Source organism: Pocillopora damicornis, chromosome 3 (assembly GCF_964200805.1).
Source record: "Pocillopora damicornis chromosome 3, jaPocDami1.2, whole genome shotgun sequence".
NCBI classification, from domain to species: Eukaryota; Metazoa; Cnidaria; class Anthozoa; order Scleractinia; family Pocilloporidae; genus Pocillopora; species Pocillopora damicornis.
The window spans coordinates 30,352,525-30,374,849 of NC_142672.1; the positions used below are offsets into that span (position 1 = coordinate 30,352,525).

The 22,325-nt window shown below is 37.3% G+C and overlaps 3 protein-coding genes and 1 long non-coding RNA gene across 4 annotated transcripts; 2 read left to right on the forward strand and 2 right to left on the reverse strand.

Annotated features, from left to right (window-relative positions):
• Positions 1–327: 327 nt before the first annotated feature.
• LOC149049307 (uncharacterized) lies at positions 328–11,208 on the reverse strand. The gene is made up of 4 exons (XM_089200699.1): positions 11,069–11,208; positions 2,937–3,020; positions 1,919–1,951; positions 328–1,304 (listed from the first exon to the last, which is right to left on the reverse strand). Exon 4 carries the CDS (start codon positions 1,248–1,250, stop codon positions 363–365), a length of 888 nt encoding a protein of 295 aa, XP_089056825.1. The 5' UTR covers positions 1,251–1,304; positions 1,919–1,951; positions 2,937–3,020; positions 11,069–11,208; the 3' UTR covers positions 328–362.
• LOC149049308 (uncharacterized) lies at positions 5,482–7,978 on the forward strand. The gene is made up of 2 exons (XR_016185045.1): positions 5,482–5,832; positions 7,055–7,978. It is a non-coding gene; the product is annotated as an uncharacterized LOC149049308 (long non-coding RNA).
• Positions 11,209–13,942: 2,734 nt separating the features above from the next.
• LOC149049309 (histamine H2 receptor-like) lies at positions 13,943–16,701 on the forward strand. The gene is made up of 2 exons (XM_089200697.1): positions 13,943–14,055; positions 14,674–16,701. The coding sequence occupies exon 2, from the start codon at positions 14,685–14,687 to the stop codon at positions 15,630–15,632; it is 948 nt and encodes a 315-aa protein (XP_089056823.1). The 5' UTR covers positions 13,943–14,055; positions 14,674–14,684; the 3' UTR covers positions 15,633–16,701.
• Positions 16,702–16,903: 202 nt separating this feature from the next.
• On the reverse strand, positions 16,904–22,147 carry LOC113680735 (uncharacterized). Its single transcript, XM_027197772.2, has 5 exons — positions 21,916–22,147; positions 19,845–20,064; positions 18,911–19,255; positions 18,222–18,522; positions 16,904–17,795 (listed from the first exon to the last, which is right to left on the reverse strand). The coding sequence occupies exons 1-5, from the start codon at positions 22,093–22,095 to the stop codon at positions 17,447–17,449; spliced, it is 1,395 nt and encodes a 464-aa protein (XP_027053573.1). The 5' UTR covers positions 22,096–22,147; the 3' UTR covers positions 16,904–17,446.
• Between the last annotated feature and the right edge of the window lie 178 nt (positions 22,148–22,325).

Consider the following 22,325-nt stretch of genomic DNA (forward strand, 5'->3'; position numbering starts at 1 on the left):
GACAAGACTACTTTAGCAGTGGCAAAATAGGTAAAAATCACATTCTTAAGCATTTCTCGCTTAATTTATGATTAAAAGGTCGTTCTATCTTGGCAACTGTGCGATGAAAAGGACAGTTAGAATAAGCCGAGGGAATTTGACAACTAATTAGAAAACTAATATGGATGTCGTCATCGGAAGTAAGCGGGGAAAGGTGTTTCATTATCATCAGTCTCAAGCCTTTTTAACCCATAACTTAATTAATCAGATATAATTCCTGTCAGCGCGAAAACGTGAGGACAATACATGTAGATTATCTTCAACTAAAGCATCACATTGAAAAATAAGTGAGAGCAAATTAAACTTTATCATCATTGTTTATGTTAGACTTCACGGAGAGGAAAAACTTGAATCTGTCTTTGCTGTCGACATCGTGATTTAAATAAGGCGATAGCAGCTCTCCTAAAGCCTGGTATTCTAATCAGATATAAAATAGGATTAACAAGGGAGTTTGTATGAAAAAAAAGGATGAAAGAGGATTCTAGGTGAAAATACATAAGTCCGGGTAACAACGTAGCGTAATCAGTGGAATAATTGACAAAAATGTTTACAATGTAAGGAAGCCACAAGGCTAGAGACAGAATTGTAACGATAAACAAAGTCACTGTAAGTCTTCTCTCCCTAGCAGCAGCACCATGGTGCAAGACCTGCGATCCTAAATGAACCTTGAAAAAAATTAGAGCGTACGAAAACCAAATTACAAGCAAGCAAAATGCGTTGTACGAGTTCCAGAAAAAAACGTAATCTGACCATTTTCCAAAATTTATAAGAGCGACATTGACAAATGAGATAAACCCAGCTAAGATCCAAACAAAAGTGACAATGATTTTGTAAATCCACAACTTCAAAACACGATGTTTGAACGGCCAAAGCGCTGCATGCAGCCTCTCTAAGGAAATGACAGTGATATTTGTTAAGGAACTGACAAGGAAGATATAAAAAACAGCTAATTGCATAAATGATACGTAGCGGGGCCAGTCAGACCTCCAAATGTTACAAAACCATCCATAATAATAAAACTCGTTCACTATGCAGAATCCTCCCACGAGCATATCTGCAACGGCCAAATTTATAAGCAAGTAAGCGCTACGGTTACGAAAATTACGGTGCTTTGTAAAAACACTAATTGTAATAAAATTGAGAGTTACTGTGGCAATTGCCAATGCTAATGTCACAGTAAGCCAGATTATGCAATCAGCTCTTGGAAGCATCTAGAACTGATTCCTTTTCCTTTACACTCTTGGTAAAATGAATTACTCGTCTCTCTGTTGAAAAAGGTTGAAAAAGGTTGAATATTACATAAAAGGTACAAAGGTCGTATTAATGCCCTTATTATGCGTTTGAAATTTTAGTTTGAAGGCAAATCCTGAAAGGTCTTGCGAATTACTAACTTCTTCAATTTTTTTATTTATTGATAATCCTACCAAACTACATATTCACGAGATTCTTCTTATTTCACGTAGCTTTTTCAGTTGATGACAGAAAGGTGCAGTGACATAAACATGACAACAACAACAAAGACGGAAAAAAGTTATATTCTCGCTCAGCTTAGCATGTTCGTTTGTTCGAATAAGACCCCATGGCCGCGCGTTTTATCGTAAAATTTTTGCTTTTCGTTTTATTATTGTTTGTTTGTAAGCTTTTGGCAAGAATGTTCAAGGTGTTCCTGATTAAATTCATATTTTGATGCAAACATAAAACATGTCAAGGCCTCGGAGTAATGAGGAATGGTCTGAATTGACAGGCTTGAATTAAGGAGTACTGTAAGTGTCAACGGCTAAAGAAATCTGACATTTAAGTGTTCATTCTAAGATTGTACTTGCCACCTTTGATGCTAAGATTTTGTCATGATACTGAGCTAGCCTTTTATAAAACTTACCCCAATGGAGCCAATAGAGAAGCCTGCAGGTTCCTTAACGAAAAGAAGAGCAGAAGACAGTCTGTACCGCGATGAAATAGATTCTCCAATCTAAATTCTTGGCTTCAATCCCTGAATGATAATGTTCATAAGGACTTTGCTTAGAAAATTCATGAATCAAGTTGATATCGAAACGTGTGTTAATAGCTGCCGTCGGGGAAATTGGGCATTTCTTGATGCTGAGAGCATTATAAGGGTTTTAAAAGGCTTTTCTGGTTAAAAACGTCTCTTGCAGATGTTTTATTTGTGGTATAAAACAAAAATCAATTATCCTCTCAAAAGTGATTTACAACGAGCAGCTTGGGGTCTCTAGAATTTTCTGCCTTTGGTAATATTGTATTACTTCCAGAATAGAGATAATTATTGTTCTCAGTTGTCGGTGATTAAAAAATCAGTGATTAAAATCACTGAAATTTTGAAATTCTACCTCTGTAGAAATTAACTCAGAATTCAGAATAAAGAATCCGACAGGTTTAACCGTAAAATTAAAGTCGATGAGTATGTTTTTATTCCTACGTTTCCAAACTACTTCGGTTTGACTTGAACACTTTGCCAAAAATAAATTTTTGCTAATTTTGATTTTTTTTTTACTCATTTATCAGAATTGAAGTAATGTGTATCAAATTCGAATTTCGCACTAGACTGTTAACAAATAACTCTAACGAAAGTGACCTTTTCCGAATGCTTAGAACAATAGCCTCCCTCTCCCTCTCTGTCCCATCATTTTCTCTTGACTTTTTTTTTATCATTAAAACCCCAAGTAACTTGTTTTACTCTCTTTTCTGAAAAATGAATCGGAAATAGATAGCTAATTATATAGATAAGTAAAGATCAAGAGAAAATAAGAGAATGATTAGGGAGTCTTCCAATTCGGGCCTTGACATATCTGAATTTCATGAAGGTCATTTATGGACAGTCTCCTGCGGTGTGGCGTATTTGCGAGACTTCTGTGTTAAGGGTAACGTTGGTCGAGTCTTACCTAAACTCCAAGACAGATTTGTTGGGACACTTACTGCCTCCCCTGCTCCAGTCAATGTTGATTTGCAAGATGGCAGGGACACATCTACAATTGACAATATAGGAGGGGGTGAGAGGTCAGTGAACGAACATCTGAACTTCGTTTAAGAGGAGTGTCCCAACTAATCATGTTTGGGAGACTCCCAGACACATTTGATAAGACACTTACCGCCTCCCCTGTTCCTCTAAGAGTTGGTTTGCTATGTGGCATGGGCGCATCGGTAATTAACAATATTGGAAGGAGGTGAGAGGCGAAAGAACATTGCAGACGTTTTTCGTGTGGGAGTGATGCTACAGAAGAAAATGTCGAAAATTAAAGTTTTTGCACCCGCCTGAACCTGAAAAGTTCTTTTCTAGCGATAAATCACAACTTGATACAACATTTAGCCGATGCGCATAGTCGAAACTTATGGTAGTTACGCAAGAACCAAAACTTGTAGTTTTTTCAACAATCCTTGCCAGAGTAGAGAATCACGAATTACGATTACTTTAAAGACGAAGTAAGGGCTTCCACTGATTTGGCTGATTGAAAAATAATGGTCCGGACCTTGAGACAACAAAATTTATAAAGAAATTTGCGGGATAGAAAAAATATCTTTTTTTACTCCCACAAAGTCGCCAGACAATTGATGCCACTAAAAGCGTCATGGCGTTTCTAAGAAATTCGCCTGTTGTTGAGGTAATGACGCAGGTGCATCATTAAGTCGTCGCAAGAAAAATCACTTCTCGCCGCAGAGTGCTCATGGTCATGCAGCGAGGATGTGCTTTGGGTTCTCTAGTTTATCAAAAGCAATTGTTTTCGGTGATATTTGACAAGAAGCATGGCGCAGGTGCACAAGCCGACTTTCAAAGGCAGGTTGGGTCACCTATGGTTATGAACGGTGCGAGATAACTGCAATCTACCACACAGACAAAATTTTTTCCATTGGTTTACTTTGAGGTTTAGCCAAATAGATGTCAAGTTTCTTACTCTCTTTTGGAACATGATTCGAAAATTACATATTTTTTCATGATATCCATTAGTTTAATATAAGTAGTAACAATAACAATAACAATTATAAAGATAATGATGAATAAATATATGTTATTTGCCGGCTGGGAGGTCCGTATGGTGAAAAACTGTGACCGAGGTCTTGAAACTGCCCGAGGCCGTAGGCCGAGGGCAGCATTTTCAAGACCGTGGTCACAGTTTTTCACCATACGGACCGACCCTTAGTCGGTAAATAACATATTTATTGTTTTTAAACTTGACGAAATTCTTTCCGAAAGAACCCGAATGATTTATGGACGTAAATACGGCAAGATCTTCCATAAACTGAACAATTTTTGAGTGGGTAAATGGTAGTTAAAATAGAGGTGATGCAAATTTAAGAGAGATGCCTCAGCGAAACATTTTCATTTCCGTAACGATAAAGGTGATTTAAAAGACTTCCAAACAAACTTTGAAACATTATTTTTACAAGTATCTGTCACAATCTGACACCTGTCAATTAGAGAGCGCGCAAGAAAAAAAAAAGCGTAGGAACATTTGAAAACAAACAGAACTAGTTTGGCAAGGACTGTCACGACAATGTTTTCTTCAAAACCAGTTAATGATCTAACGGAAAGTATTATTCACTCTCATCGACCATTCATTCATGTACGAAGATTTACCTCTGTTCATTAAGTAAACGGCGAGGAAAGTAATTGTGAGTAAATTCAATTTTTTTATTTTGAAGTTGTGAGAGTTGGCTCGTTTGTTTGCTGTAATGGCGTGTTTAACTCTGATCTTTCCTTCACAAAAACTAAATTCGAACGGCACACTCCAACGAGACACAAGGGAATGTAATGCGGCCTTTTCTCAAAAAATTCCTTCAATTTCTGTTGTGCAATTTAAGGTACAAATGTCCAAATTGAACGGAATTGGAAAGACTCACCAGGAGCCATGACAGGACGGAAAACGCGTGCACTGTAAGTACCTCCCGTTGTCCCATACAAAGCCTTAGAAAACTTTTCTAAGGCTTTGTATGGGCTTTTTTTCTGGAGTATCTGGTAGCGCTCCAGGTTGCTTCAATATGCTTACCGCAAGGCGTCATAATCTCGTCACTTTGTGACAGAAATGTCGTTTAACTGAAAGTGAACCAGAACACCAACAGACCTATACATGTCTCAATTTTCCGATGAGGGAATGTTAGGCATCAATGACACGTCATCGCTTGTCAAACTTTGTCAGTAAACATGACTTTCACTTACGTAATTGGCACAGGATATACTACTACCGATGAGGGAATAATAAATAAATCTGATCAGAAGTCTGTGGTAGGTCGGGTGATATTGAAACGCGTGGAAAATGCATTTTACATTTAAAAAAACTTTATACTTGGAGGATTTCAACTGCTTTTTTTTTTTCTGGTAGTCCTTGCATAAACCTTGTACCCTGTTTCATCCACATTAATTCTTCGTAGTTGTACATTCACCGCGAACAAAGCTTTCCGGTTAATTTTTATCGTTTTATCCCGTTGAGATAGGCCGCTGTCCACTAGAATTTTCTACAACATTATATCAGTATGGAAACGCGGGCACAAACTCAGCCACAGGGAATCGAGTACCGAAGACGATCGCCAACAAAAAGCGCGCGCTTGGCGCGTGCTTGGCAAAGTAATCATGCCACGACGATCTCGGGAAAGTACAATCGAAAAAAAACGCAGCATGCGAAATCAAAGGAGGAAACGTGAACGATTGTCAAGGACAGCTAGGGAAAGGGAGAACAGAGAAATGAGAACACAAAAGGAAAGAGATGCATATTCTTGGCGCGAATGTATTATAGCAAATGGAAAGCATTAGTCGAACAGAATAAAAAGACCCTGGACAAAACCAAGGTAGGTACTCGGTTAGCGTCAAAATAGAATAAAATAGATATCAGAAAATGAGCAGTTGGTTACAAAAAACGATATCACCGAACTGACGCTGAACGTAATCAAACTAGCATTGTCTTGCATTGTACAAAACGTCCTGGGGTTGACTTCAACATAAACTCATAGGGGGAGGGGAGAGTGTAGCCCTCAAAATTCTTCTCCTTTTTATGATGAAATGAAAAAAAAAACTACAATCATTTTCGTAAAATAAGGCAAGGAATCCGAAATTGCCTCATTCTGAAATGATTTAGCGGGAATTCATTCATTTCTGTTTGCCAAGCAGACAGGCTAAACTTTCGTCTGAAAAGGTCAGTCATTGAGCTTTGAGCATTTTCCCTTCCATCTTGCCATGTAGTGTTGATCTTGCCCTACCAAGGTTACCACGGATCAAAAAATGGCCAGGGATAGAAATTTCAAGGTCAGGGAAAAGTCAGGGAAATTAAAGTTTTTACACCACTGAGTTTCATACCATGCTGGAAGAAATATTTCAGATGATCTCAGCAATGTTTTAATGAAGAAGAGGAGACTGGACATTTTGTATCCATTTCATCAGGGAAATTTTATTTTTATCATGGATAGGTCAGTACCTTATAGTCAGGGAATCTTGGAAAGTTCTGTTTGTATTATATGAAAGGGATAAAGTTTATCAATAAATCTATTAACATAGGAATTACAATTTCCTCGATTGTGATTAGTTTTAAAAACTCCTATTTTCCACTAATTCACTTGCCAAGTTGTTGTTGGACAGTTCAATAAGCCAAATACATTCAAAGTTGTAGTTTAAGTCAACCAGTCACATTCAAAGTTGTGGTTTAAATCAATCAATCACAACCTTGGTTTCAATCACCATAGAAACAGTGTACAGATTCCTAAATTGGGGCTTTCTTTGAAACAGAGAATTGGTTTCCCTTGAGCAATGACAATATTTAAGTGTTCTTTTTAATTTGGAAATTGTAATTTTTATGATTAATTGGTAAAAGGACTTTGTGTCATTCGTTTCGGTCTGTAATCACACTCGTGATAGACAAATTGTACTTCCACTATGCAGTCGTCTGATTTTGTTATCACTCATATGATTACAGACCAAAGACTACTCAGTCCTATTACCACTTATTACACAATCTAGCATGTGAAGCTTATTAAGCTGACCAGCTTCACTTTTCCTCTGTTTATTACTTTATTCCAGATTAGAGACAGGAATACAAAATCAGGACCACCCAGTAGCAAATTTGCCACTGTTAATTTAATTGATCCATCTGAGCTTCAACCAATCAGTGAAAAGGAATTAATACTAGGACAGGGTTCATATGGCCGGTGCATTTTAAAATCTTTCAAAAGATTAAACGTTCTTGTGGTAGAAAAACAATGTCTGATGCAAAGCACTAAAGAGATGGTAAAGGAGGCACAAATCATGTAGACTCTCACACACAAAAACATTCCTGCAATAATAGGAATCCAGCTTGAAAGAGAGCCTATATCTCTAGTGATGGAGTTCAAAGCGGAAGAAAATACATCCGCAACAGTCAGTAAACTATTGTATTGCAAAGAATCCAATGGTATATTAGAGAAAGTTAACAGTTCACTGACAAGCAAAGACTGGCTGATCATTTGTCATGATATCACAGATGCTCTAGCTCACATTCACTCCAAAGGCTTTCTTCATTGTGGTCTCAAATCAAACAATGTTAATATGTAATCCAAGATGGTGGCTCTGGGTCCCAGAACCTAACTTCTGAAGTTTGGTTTTATATGAGACAGGCAGAGTGAAACAAAGAACATGATTTTTACAGATTATGTGTAATACCCAAATGCTATGAACTGCTGAAATTGGCAATATTCTTTCAGTTATATAAGGAGCTATTTATGACGAATTATGTTATTATTATGCTATTTATATCAAACAAAAAGAAAACTGCATGTAGGCTGCTGGTGGAAACCCTCTGTATTAGTCTGCCCTCTTCCACAGTTAGCAGTGGGATTAGGGAAAGTCACACCACAGTAAATTAAAAACAAAAAAAATTTATCACAAAAACAGTTCCAGCAGCACAGAAAGGCCACAATGTTGGATGGATGGCCAGGTATACAATTGGAAAATAAATTGCAAAATGTGTACCAGCATGTTTGTGTTAATCCCATATTATGAAGTATGAGTTGTTTTCAGTAACTCAGTGTCAAATTTTATGGTATAGTTTTCTGTAATAATAACTAATTATCATCATATTGGCTTTCCATTGTTAGACATTAATGCCAATTTCTTGACCAATTGGAAGTAAAACCAAGTATAACTTGTTTACATATCTAAAAGTTAATAAACAAAGTTAAAACTGGGTGGGTTGCCTTGAGAACCCATCTGTTCTGGTGTGTTGTTTTCTGAGTTCTTAGAAATAAGTGCACACTATCTTAACTCTGGTGTAATTTTGAATATCAGAACCCTGAAGAATAGCTCTTACTAAAAGACCTGGTGCATGACACAGTAGTTTGGGTGTGTTTCTATCTGACCAAATGATAGGCTTTGACCTGTTTTGAGACTTATCCGTGTCAATGGTACTGTCCATCTAGTGTATAAACATAGTACTTTTAAATGAATTCAGTAGACTTGTTCATTTGATCATTATCATCTGCCACACAATTGTGTTCCCTATTACATTAGTGTTCACTGTGAGATCTAGAATGACATAAATGTGGGCTAAAATGGTATAATAAATTATTTGAGCCTAAGCCTTCTTGTAGTTGAAATATTGGGAAAGAAAGGAAGAAGAAAATAATCAAGAATATAGAATTAGGCATATGCAAGATAACATTCTGTTTCCATTGTTACTTTAGCACAACAGTATTCCTGTTGTGAAGATGTCACATCTTTTATCAACAGGACTGCCAAGATGACTCATCTTTTGGCCAGTTTCTGTTTGCTATTGTAACAATAACTCTTGCAGTCCACTGGCAAAGGCCAAAAATTAACTTAGGAATAAAACAAGGATGCTGTGGCTCGAAAAACTTTGTATTAGGACACTGACAGCTTGAACCTAGGAGTCAGCATTTAGGCTTTGAGTTTAAGCAGAGACTTTTCCCTTTTTCTAAAATTTATGATCTATTTGCAAGCATTTTCACAAGCCAAAGCCAAAGCCTTCTCTTAAAATTAATGATTGAAAAACCAAGGTATGTTAGTTAACATTTTCTTTCAATTATTAAGTTTCATTGTGGCAACTTCACCTTCACCTAACTTCTTCGCGCCAAGTGGCACAGAAGGCCTCATCCCTGAAACATTTTTGTATATTCATCTCTCATCTCGTACCTATCCTGTGTATCCGTGTATGTAAGCTATGTTCGCGCTAAAAATCTAAAGGTGGGAGGATAACCGTAACTCCACTGACTCACCTCTACAAGTTAACATTTCTCACAGTGCTAGTTCCTCTCATATTAAATAAGTCGTGCTGATTAGACATGGTCGAAATGTAAATGGTATTTTTGACAGAATAATTGAAGACAAGTACGCATGCATTAAGGGTGTCTGGCTCGATATTTCGATACGCCCACGAAATCAATTGACCGTGAAGATCTGAGAGAAAGCCGTTTACCAACAGGCTACTGGAAAGCGCTTTTAGTTATTCACCATACGGTATGGCTGCATACCCACAAATATGTCGTAGAAAAGCCGGTTAAGACAACAGGACAACATGCAAAAGAATGGAGTCTTTTGTTAAGATTAAAGAATCATATTACGACATTCATAAAATTAACCAGGACTCCATTCACGAGCGATGACACATTGATCTCTATAGTTTGAAAGGTTATGGAGTCGCATTACAACACTAACCAGGACCCCAATAACTAGCGATGATAAGTTGATCCCCTACAGTTTGACATGTTTTCACACATTCCCAACAGACCCGGGGAAATAACGCTGCGGGAGATGATACTTGCAGTAAAAGCCATATCCGTCCTCTCATGATATTTGTTGTAGAACTTAAATTAAAACTTCGCTCGCTCTTTCACTATGAACAAATTGCTCGAGAAAATTCAGATATTAAATGAATGAAAGTTCCATCGTTCAGTTTAACTGTAACCAAATACCTCACGTTTCAACTTTCTGGGTACTTTTTGTGAACGATTAAAATTAATTGCAGACGGTTTTTAGGCCGCTTGTCAACCAACGTAATGACACTATTGTTTATACAAATTCATTCTGAAACCAATATTTTTCTGTCAACCAAAGTGATTTGATAGAGAGAAAAGAGAGGATTCATAAGTTATTTATCGGCTTGAGGTAGTGAACGACGTGTTTGCTTAAAAATACTGCCCAGCCGGAAAACGAGGTATATTTATGAAAAATGACAACGAAAGTTGGGATGTACTCGGCGACTCACGAAAGCGTTACCGTGGCCCGTGGGCAGAGATAGGAAAATACTGACCGGGTAAAGAACCAATCAGATTGCAAGATTCGTTACCGTGCCCTCTTAAAAACAATAAAATATTTTATTTAAGAGAGGAACAGTTGTGGTAAGTTGAAACTAAAAACATAAGAGCTAACTTAACTTAGGTAAACAAGCTACAAAAAAAAAAAATACAAGCGAAGCGAAACGGATAATATGTAATATAATAGTGTAATATATAACTGCAAAACCGACTTCTAAAACAGAGATCTGCACCAAGTGCGACTTTAGGTAAACTGACTTGAAAAGCCATTATACGTAAAAGAAACTGGCTTCAAATACAAGAGGACTGCGAAATAACGTGCGCTATGTGAAACGAGCGAGAAGGTGTAACTAAAGAGGAAAAACGCTAATAACTTAACAAAAAACACTAACGAGGAGGTTTGAAAAAAAATAGAGAACGAAATAAATAAATACGAATGACACGAAAAATAATCGGCAAGAGCTTAGATCTTACATCAGTGAAAGCAGTGATACAAGAAACGGTAATAAATGATAACAATGAGAATAATGATAAAGAACAAGAAAATGGTTACTATCCTCTTATGATCCATATCGGTAATTCGTCTTTCTAAAAAATTTCTATAATTTCTAAGCTCACTGCACAAAAAAAGCATACAACGGTTCGAGAGGAAAACTTGTAAGAAGTGAAAAGCAAGATTTTTCATTACGCAAAATGATAGCGCCGAGATTAGTTTTTGTATAGGTATTGCCAACGTTGCTTCTAAGATTTGGTAAGAAAGTTGGTTTTATCTAATTCACGATCCTACCTTAAATGGAGAACGTCAACACGCTTTTTTCCGGCAATCTACCTTGAAGCAACGGGGAGCGCAGTTTGAAGCAAAGTAAAGCCGATCCTTCCAGGATTTCGACTTGCAATCATTTAATACTAATAGTCGGAGACTGTGTCAACATGAAGCAATTTGCTGAGCGACGCGCATCCATTTCCCTGCACCGTCAAACTAATTAAGCAATTTTTAGTGTTAGAAGCGTTATTACGATTTTAGCCGGAAAGCTCTGTATTGATGCAGCTGTTTTATTTTTGGTTTAAAGCACGAACAACCCTTTTTATTCAGTTGGAATTAGTATTTCTTGCACTTTAATTTTTCACTTCAGAGAATTTTTATCTGCAACAAATTAGGCATTACCCATTGAGAAAATTATCATTTCAAAGGGAAGAGCGCAAAGATGTAACTCTGATCACATCTCGATTAAAAATTTAAACAGAAATACATTAAGGTTGATCAAAATATCGTGCCTCTTGCCTTAATTTGAACTCTTGCTGAAATGTCAAATTGAAAATCCCAGCTGTTTTTGCTGATTCCTCTATTATTTTCACTAAAAACACTGCGGGGGAAGTTAAGCAATTTGCACTGGCAAAGTATTCTATTGCTCCAGATGTCGACACGAAATTTCAAGACTGACAATTTGTACCCAAAAATACATATTCCACAAAGTGGTTTTCAGACCTAGAAGCTTCCGTGCGAAAACATCTAAAACTAACAAATGTACAATCATACGGAATCAATCTAAAACTGGATTCGAATACTTAGAGATAACAGAAGGCTAGCAGAGGGGCGCAATGATGCTGAAATAGCAAAGGTTTTATGGAGAGAGCATAGTTACATTTTATCCTCCAGAGCTGCGTTTCAATGCAGAACCATTGGCTTCCAAATTGCATTTTGCAATGGCATTTTAGTAAGCAAGCCGCCTCTTTAAAAAGCAACATTTCCTTTTATTTTACTAGTTTTGGAATTTTTCATTAATTTTGGCAAAAGGAAACGGGTAGTAATAAAGAAAGTGATGATGATAGTACTAATGTTAAATGATAATAATAATTCTAATAATAATTCTAATTAATATTTAAAACACTACTATCAAAATAATGGTAAAAGGATTGAGTGGAGTCTAATTCGAGTCCGATATGTCAATCACGAGTATGATTACAGACAGAATTGAACAACACGAAGTCTTGTCGCCAATTAATCATAACCATTACAATTTCCAAAAAAACCAATTTCATTGCCCACTGAAATGACAACAAAGGTCCTAAAAAAACAACCCTTAAAAAGAAAAATTCGCATCGATGTGTTCGTTCCTCTTTGAACAGATGTCTTGATAGCTTTGGTGTTAAAAAGGCGATTAAACTTGCTTTCACTCTGATAAACAATAGAAGCGATATTCTAACAAACTATACTCTGATCTTGGAGGCTTAGGATACCTGGAAAAGAGTTGCTATTCTGTACGAGATCAGTTCGAGATTTTTACTTTTATATTAGTTTTACATCAATAAAATATATAAAATTAATCATGTGTTTTCTCTATCTCAATATATATCGCACTCTACTTCTACGTATCGAGCACTGTGTTACGGAAAAATCGAAACACAGACTTCCTATATATATATATATTTTTTTTTTCTTTTTTTCTTTATTTCTTTTTAACAAAACAAAACAAAACAAATCAAATCATAAAGTTATCTCGATAGCTAGAATGAGGGGCAAAAGTAGTTTGAACGCCTCCCCATTCTTGGTGATCATCCACTCAACGTAATAAACATAACTCATGTAATTTATCTCTATAAAGGTTACTTGCAAGTCCGTCCCTTCCCCCAAAAATAATGTTTCCGAGAATGTGCAACCATTTTGTAACACCAGGCAACATGAAAGTTTTTTTCAGGAGATTGGATCAAAATTTGACAACTTATACATTTTGTCAAGTACTTCCCATCAAGCACAAACTGTAGTAAAGACGTTACTATAGATCAGATCTTTCATAAGAGAAAAACCATTCGCTATCAGCTCAGAGATATAATCACGTCTGACTCGTACCAGGGCCTCTCTCCGCCCTGCTCGTACCCACGGTTTGTTGAGTGATTTCGCTTTTTCAATGGAACTAGATCCCTGTATTTGAGATAACTACGTGGTAATGAGCTCTTCAGTCCAAAATAGGGAGTGGTGGTCGTTTATTGACCTAGCAAAATCCAAGCTATGTAAAATCGGTAGACATGCTGATTATAAAAAATAATCCGTTAGAAAGTTTCTCTAGTCTGGTTTTTCTCGTCTTTAGGGTTCACACATTCGTCTTCCTTTCATTAACTTTTACCCCTATGTAGTCATAATATTTGTGTAAGACTACGAACGGTATAGTAAAGATATCTTTTGTTCAAACACAATTTATTCAAGTTAAATTGAGTTCCTCTTCATTGTAGTCACTCGCGTTTCTCAGATCCAAACATTTCTTACACGACTGTTGTGAACTCCTAATTATTTGCAAAAGTTCAGCTTTCACGTTTTTAGAGCAATGTCGCCAAAGAATTGTCACCTAAAGAAAAACTTACAAGGTACTTTTTTTCTTATTTATCATCAACTCTCTGAATATTGAATAAAGTTGATTAATTACAAATGATTTTTTTTTTGTTTTCATTGAGGCTTTTAATAGAGTACAATGTCTCCATTCGAAGAAAATGGGTATTTAAATATTACGTGCGTCTCTCTTGTTGACGTTCACTTAAAACTCAATTTCCTTCAAGAAACAATTTGCAGTTTTTTTTAAATTGTTGTCAAAAGATAACAATGAAGTTTATATGCGGGTGAATAATCAATAAATCATATGTTGACTTGACTTGCAATAGGAATTAAAACTCTATTTTAATTTCATCAAATAGCCCCCACTGTTATTTGCAATAACTTAATTTCACGAGGTTTTTGGAATCTAAGGCCACCGACATTAAATAGAATTAAAGATTTTTCGGAAGGTAAGTCAGTGTTTTCATGCAAATATCACTACTAGATAAGATAATTCCTTTAAAATTCGCTGAAAGTACAAATTTTCAAGGCCGCTCTAACGGTTAATAAGATCTTTTGTTATCCAAATTGAACCCGATCGCGCTTCTACATGGCGAGACATCGGGGTCAAAGATAACTTGCAGTTGATTGCAGCTGCAGATTCTACTTCACTTTTCATCTATTTTCCAGCAAAACTTAGCTTGGTATTGTGACTGCCTTCTATTTATTAAGAGAAAATTTCCTCCATTAGCAGTTATATTTCTATAGTTTTCAGTTTTTTTTTACAAAGCGCCTCACAGTCGTTCGCGCATGTTGGCTTTCAAGTTATTATACAAGGAAAGAAGAGAAATTCGAAGGCACCAACTCAATCAGACTGGAGTCAACTTAGAAAGATCCTCTAAAAGCCCAGACATCATTTTTAGCACCCCATCAGATCAGATTTTCTTTGGGCAGTTTTCTTGGGAAGGGGTTACATTCAGATAGCTATTACATACTATTTACTTAGCAGCAAAAAATTGTACTCTCAGAATAAATCAACTGAGGAAACAAAAAGAACGAAACAATTTAGAGCATAGTTTTTCCCTCAGAGTGAAACTTCATGGCTACCAACACCCGTAGCAATACCAGCATTAACAACAGCGAGGATAGTTCAGAAGCACCAGCTGCATCAGAATGTATTCCATGGCTCTTTGTGCTCATCATTGAATGTCTGGCTATAGTCATCCTCAATATCATCACCATTATTGTATTTGTGAAGCAGCGCCAGCTACAGCACCGGAGCACGTACTTGATCATCCACTTAGCGATCGTCGATCTGTTGGTCGGGGGAGTCTCTGGACCGGTATATATCGCAGGGAAGAAGATATCATGTGACAAGTGGAGATATCATTCAGTCATCTCAGTGACTTTACTGTTTCAGTTTATCTCAGTAATGAATCTCGCAGCTATTTCACTTGAACGGCTGCACGCCACCTTTCGCCCAATACAGCACCGTCTTCTCAGCAACTGGCATTACGGAGTGATCATCTTCGGGATGTGGTTTATTTCCGTGGTGTTATCCTCCATTCCGGTTGTACTACACGAACTGTTCACACGGAGTCTTAAGTTACTGACATACTATTACTACATTTATTTTTCCATAGATATCTTCTTCATCCTTGTGATTTGTGCTTCATATATCTCCATTTTAGCCAAAGTCCGATGTAGTCCACGCCCACGTCATGATGGAGGATCTAACCGAGAGAAAAGGCTTACAACAACCTTGCTTATGATGACGTTGGCGTCTTTACTGACATGGCTGCCGGAGTTAGTTTTCTTTTTTATCAAAAGCACACCTTATTTTAAAGATTACATAAAAATATCGGTACATACTACGGCTCGACTTGGGTTTGTCCTCACTACCTTAGAAATAGCTAACTCTTTAGTTAATCCAATTTTGTACGCCGCTCGAATGGCGGAATTCAGAATAGTTTTAAGTCAACTCTGCAAAGGAACAGAAAACCAGACAGAAAGTCAAGATATTCAGTTAAACATCAGGATGCCATAAGAGTTATTGGATAGTGGATATAGCTCAGCAGGACGCACTGGGAATCCTCTCATCAATTTTGACTGGCCAGTAGTATACTAGCTACGCCAGAAATATGTGACCAAGTTTCTGCGCACGCTCTCCGCTTACCTCTTTTTGGCGAAGTCTTGGAGGGGACGTCGATGGCGTAATGGGTTTCAACATGGAGCACAGGTTTGAAAAAGCGCGTGAAAAGGCATGACCAAAATTTCGATGTCGCTATGGGTTCAAACAAACGCCCGACTTAAACAAGGAACCGTTACGCAAACTTTTTTTCAATCGTTCTTGTCAGTGTTCTGCGCTGTGTTCAAGTGGCAATATGATCAAGGTGCGATTTACGCTCTAGCTACAAACAAAGGATATGTATTCTCTCTTATTGGCTCTCATGTCTTAAGAATCACCCTCGTTTAAATGTAAAGTTTTTTTGTTAAGTTATTTAGAGACTTTTCTCCTGGAGAATATCACTTACACATTGCATCAAGAACAGATCATGTGCGATAGATCAATAAGGTTTGCTGCATTGATTCTTCATCATAGTTTTCCTCTAGCTTTCTGCAAGTTTTAGGGTTAATATTGAAAATAAAGTTTTTTTTTTATCTTAAGAAAAGGTGAAGATGAGAATCAAAGAAGCAAACCACGATGAACACCAATTTCGGCCCTTATTACCCTTAAATAACTGTTATATGATGCACCATTTTTTAACAATGATGATTTGCTTTGCTTTAACCTCCAATTCTTCTCAGTGGAAAGACAGAGGATGTGAGGAGTCTGCTGAAGGCTTTCCCTAGAAATTAGGGTCGCTTGGGAAAAAAGCTTTGATCAAGAGAACGAAGTCTTTTGTCCAATTCTCTTTCTTTGGTTAAGTAACTTTACCATTCACTGTGACGAGGGGCTGACGCTCGAAACGTCAGCTTTCACATTCTTTACTGTGGCAAATTTACGCTAGCAACTCAGTTGATAATTCTCAATAACCCTTTTATTCTTTGCCACCGACGCAGAACCACAGTTTCTTTAGAAACTTTCTCTCTTTAACTTTACTATTGCTTAGTTATTGTGGTATTGTGTATTAAACACATAATTACTTCGAGAAAGCTCACTAAAAGAGCACACTAGGTTGTCTCGAACTAACGGAGAAGGGAATTTTGTATTAGAACTGGAAAAAATAACTCTCCGTCCACGTAAATAGCAAACTAAGAGATCTTGGAAAAAATCGTGTTTTGTTTTACAAAGTTAAGAGAATTGACAGCGATTGCTTTTTAATCCCAAAGCACTATTTTTAATCTAGTAACATCGAATTCCAATAAATAATAGGAATAGTCAGGGCTTAACGCACAGAAAAGTCATTGCAAGGGGTCTCACGGGCTTCTCCATGAATTACTCAGTAGAGGTAAATAATGCATGATCACAGAGTTCCCCAAGTCAAATCAAGGGAATTTGATGAGAAAAATTGGTCAAGGATTTGAAAATAGGATGGAATAGAACGAAACGGAAAAGGATGAACATGGCCTTGCAATACCACACTTATCCAAGGGAATTAACTCAAAGAGCTTCTGACGGTAAAGGAACGAAGAGCGAAGAGATACTCTTTACGTACTGTAATTGTGAAGAAGCCTCATTTCATATCGCAAATTTCTCACAAACTCGTTTTCGCTGAGTATATTATCGCTAAGGAGAAGCGACGTATTACCCAGATTTTTTTTCTTAGTGTTGAGAAGTTCAGATTATCAATTCTCCATATACCCGCAGTCGCAATTTGTTAAAACTCCAAAAAGGGGAAACTGGAATCTAATCACAATTTACTCGCGTGAAAGAGTCCTCTCTAAGTTTTCCACGTATTCCAAGTTCGTGTGCAAAAATATTTTGGCAGATTCGGCCAGTCTTCTTAGAATTCTATCGAAGTCGATTCTCCGTCCAGTTTTGAGGAAGATTCTCACCATCTTTCTCAACGCATGAAACGCCTGAGTGCTGAGTTCGTTTGACGGTAATTTCTGCAACGGAGCTCCACGGAGAATTGTAACAAAGTTTGGATCTAGTAGCTTAGTAATCCACTGGTTTTCATCAAGCCATGTTTGTAACTTTTCTAGTCCCTCAAAATTGAGTCGAAGATTCCTAAAATGTGACTCATTCCCAGTTTGAACAAATGCGCTGGAAAAAAATAGAAAGAAACAGCCATTATTACGCCTTTCCTTCCCTACTCCCAAATATCCCCTCTAACTCTAAATCAAACATGGCCGCTGTCGAATTAACGAGCTTGTAAATTGAAATATCTTCGCCCAGTTGTTCCTTGGTGCCCGATAACATGCCAGGAAATCATTCTTTAATTCATTCTGGCGGTCAGTAAGTAAAACAAGCGAAATAATACACGGCGCGATAGCAGCAGCGGAGCGAAAACGAGGGAGGTCTGGGTCCACCCCGACCCGACCCAACCCCTTTTTTGTTTTCACTCCTCGGCTATTGTCGTGCTAAGTCTTACTACATGCAACTGCACACATGGAGCAGGCTAAGGTCCAATCACATTAGTCAGGGAAATGTGATTCGAATAACTTTAAAAACATGACAAGTAAAACTCACCTATAAGACGAATGTGTTTTTACAACTGAACAATCCCGGAATGCCTGCCTTGCCTCAGGCCCATTTTCATTCTGCCAATTCCAAACTCTCTTTACTCTTTCGAAGTAATCCTTCGCAACATCAAGGAATTCCTCCGCCGAAATGAACCTTTGCTGCGCTAAGGAGGACATTTTATCATAAACGAGAAGAACACACACTGGAATGTCTTTAGACAGCTCTGCTACGTCAACTTCTTGTTCAAGGCGTTTAGCAAATTCAACATAGCTTTCAAGTTGTTTGATGCCGCTCTTGTGAAGATATCCTGCGATAACGAAAAAAAAAAAGGAAGAAAAGAATTCCAGAAATTTTGTTTGCAGTGCATCCTGATTCTAAACCTCTGAAGAGAGACATTTGTCAAAAGTAAATTTACAAAAATTGATACACGCTTACCAGTGAGTAAATTGGAAAGGAAATGTGTAGCGCCTTGAGGGGAAATAACAATTTTATCTAAGGAGTTCGAGGGTTAAAAATGATATAACTCAAAGCTCAGCTTTCCAAATTTTACTGAGATGGTTTATCAGTGCCATTCTCAAATTCAAGTTGATAATTACCTTTCAACTATAAGTAACTATTCCTCACATAATTACAATGTACACTTTTTGCACCCATAGAGAGCTTTCTTTACTCTCCAGAGCGAGGCGCAAACTCACCATCAATATAATCTTGGCCAATCTTGTGGGGAGACTGTAGACTCATGTATTCACTTGCACCTTCCTTTTGCTTGGACAGAATGTTTCTTTGGCTGCGATGCTCATTCTGGAATTTGTTAAAAGCTCTTTTTCTTTGAGAACATGAGGCCTTTGGAAAGGTCTTGTGAATTTGTTTTTGACTTCGCATGCACCGCTTCAGAGCCACCTCATGGAATCGTTGTTTACTCTTGTGTTTACAGAGTGCTGCTTCTACCCCATCTGTCCAAGTGTAATACCGCTCTATTCTTACTGCACAAGATTTGTTACATTTGATCTGGTAGTTGGTCAAATCCTCTTCTGTAAGACCTTGTGGAAAATTATGAATTCAAATTATACAATAACAGTTACAAGAAATACTAAATTTACTTCCAAAAGGATAGCACCAGACCATAGTTTGGGACAGTTAGGGCTTGGTTCCCAGATCAATGAGTAGATCTTTACAAAGCAATTTTTGTGCCAAAAATCGAAAGACAATCCAACATTAACCAAAGTTGAAACATTTTCAAGGGGGTAATAACAGGGGGTAATAACAGAATACAAATCTAAAGCTGCCTTAGCAAGTGATATGTGCAAATGGCTAGACTTTGTAGCCTTTGACAATATGAACCATAAACTTTAAGCCCCCTCTCCTGAACCTCTGAGTTGTCAGTTGGTTAGCAGGTGATGTCAAAAAGGGCTGTCAATAAGTTTGAAAGTACAGAGTAGTAGGCAGCAAGGCTGTCTTACGTTGCTTTGAGAGATTGCAGAGGACTGGGAACTATTCAGTTGTATTGTCCTGTGCCTTCCTTGCAAACCTTTGTGCAAATTATGTAAATTATACATTCAACCCCCTCCCCTCCCCTCCCCCCCTTCCCTTCCTCCCATACCACAGAATTATTGACATCATGATTCCTACCCCAAGTTTTCTTTGTCCTTCCTGCTGGTAAGCTGTAAAAGCCAGGGAGGGGGGGCTTGGTACTTAGTGCACTCCAATAATACAACCAATCTGGTAAATAACCACTATATGTGCTATAATCTGTGTCCTCAAGGATAATGCGGGATTTGTAAAGCAGCTGATACAAGATGAAGAAGGACGGAAAAGAGCCTTTCACAGTCAAGTCAGCATCAAAGTCAATCTGAAAGAAAAATTTATTACATAAATTGATTTACTCCGTCACCTCACATCAAGCTCTCTGGAGTTGTGATCAGAATAATCTGGTTTGCACTAAGAGCAATGTGTTATGTTCTTTGAGCAAGACACTTTTGATCACTTTCCAAAGGCTTCTAGGTCGGTGCATGATCAAACAATTCTGCCAAACCTGAACAACAATCATGGTTTTCAACAGGGAGCTGGAAGGCAGCAGACACCAGCAAGTTGTCAGACCGTTTTATGAAGTGAGATCAAAGACATAAATATTTTAAAACTGATTTTAACATAAGTGTCTGGCTAAAATTGTCACTCAAGTGTCCCGGATTGTCAGAGAGTTTCAAATCTTTACAGGGGAGCATGCCCAAACTCCCCTAAAAGAGCATGTTATTTGAATCCTTTGACCCCTTAGAGTGGTAAGCATCTAATTTCTCCTTACAAATATCATCCCTGAATCCAACTTTAAGGTCATGTGAATAAAGAAAATGATCACCCACTAAAGAGGCATTTGATTGTTAAACAAATTCTCCTTGTCAGCAACCTTTGGATATGTGTAGAGAACAGTATGAAGAATATGAATTCTGATCTTAGAGTGTAGAGGGTTAAGTGTAGCCGTAATTTGATTCAGCCCCCTACTCAGTTCAGAGCATAAAACCATTACATTTTCTAATATAAACCCTGAATAATGCAATTAATATGTAATAGCCTAAAAAATTCCTCAGAAAACCAAAGTATTCTTATTTCAAACATAAGCAGAGATATCCCACGCTTTCAACAAGTAGTGGTTTCAAAATCAATAAAGTGTCATGCCAAGCACACGTGACTTTCCAAATAAGCCCCCAAAATCCTGAACAATTTAATCTTTTTCCTGTATCCTGCCAAAAACATTCTCTCACAAAGTTTCTCTCCAACAAGGAGTAAACATGGGTAGTGGTAAATTCCCAGGGAAACCACATGATATGTCCAGTAGTTAGCTTGTCATTTCAAATCTTCACACTCACATATTTTTCTTCTGATTGCATAACACAATACGACAGAAATGAAATCACGTTGCTAATCAAATTTACCCTCTGTTGTATTTTCTTTCACCGTCTCTTACGAATATGAAAACTATCATGATTTTCTTTCTTGCATTCCACTTCATATACTGACATTTTCGAATGGTAAGCAACTTAAAAAGATTGCATGCAAAAAGCTCGAACAATATGGTGTCAGATCGAGACTAGTTTAACATATTCAAAATATTACGCAAATAGTCATCAAAAGCGTCATATTTTATAAATAGGTTTCCCTTGGCTATAATTTTTCAGTTCTATTTCATCGAATCGTTCTGTCAAGCCAGAGGACTCTATTCACTACAGTAGACCTAAGCTTAGACTCTGGGTGAAACTGATTAAAATAAACAGATCACTAACCAGGAAAAACAATAACAACATCAAAGTTAAAGATCCCACTCGAGAAATAAACAAAGACACTCGCAAAAATTGAGAGAGGGAGCAGTCAAGAAGTTCAATTGCTACAAATTTCGGCAAAAATTCGACAAATTCCTTCCAAAAACGACTAGTTAAAAAAAAAAAAAAACTCTCTACAGGAGGCACGTGAGTGCTTCATATTCCACTGGCTTATTTTGTGCCGATTGTAATCCTGAAATAACATGCCCATACACAAGTTTCCTCCTTAGCATGAAGAAACAATCCTTCTTAAAAGAAATTGAAGGCAAAAACTTATGCTTTTACTCTCATATACGTACAAAATTTAAAAAAAAACTTATTGTCTCGCAAAACGGAACTAAACATGCATGCAGATGACATGAAATTTTTTTTAGGATTTAGGCACGAACCTTGCAAAGATGCTTCCAGAGCGAGTTACAGTTCTGACATAAATCCCGTAAACGGCGATTGCATTCGCTAACATTTAACAAAGACTTTGCTGGAAGATATGACAGAATAATATAAAGAACTTCAGCACTAAGACTGCTTAACAGATCCTTGGCGAAGCCCGAACCATGAAAGGTTGCCATCTTGTTTACATTGAAAGCCTCGGTTTCGGGATCGGGTGGATGAGGTGACAAACTTTTCCTAACTAAGGTAGTAGGAGCTCAATGATTGTACCTCACACTACTGAAAAAAGCGAAAAAAAAAAAACAATAAAATGAGAAAAACTTAAGTTCAGGTTGAAAGTTTTTATTGGAATTAAACGCTATCACTCAGTAGATATCTGAACACGACTCAAAGCCATAAGCAAATTTTT

Coding starts and splice junctions, on each gene's coding strand:
- LOC149049307 (XM_089200699.1), bottom strand. CDS start 1,250: ATGCTTCCAAGAGCTGATTGCATAATCTGGCTTACTGTGACATTAGCA.
- LOC149049309 (XM_089200697.1), top strand. CDS start 14,685: ATGGCTACCAACACCCGTAGCAATACCAGCATTAACAACAGCGAGGAT.
- LOC113680735 (XM_027197772.2), bottom strand. CDS start 22,095: ATGGCAACCTTTCATGGTTCGGGCTTCGCCAAGGATCTGTTAAGCAGT. Junction 19,256..19,844: donor AAGGACAAAGAAAACTTGGG/GTAGGAATCATG, acceptor ATTTTCCACAAG/GTCTTACAGAAGAGGATTTG. Junction 18,523..18,910: donor TGGCCAAGATTATATTGATG/GTGAGTTTGCGC, acceptor TCGTTATCGCAG/GATATCTTCACAAGAGCGGC.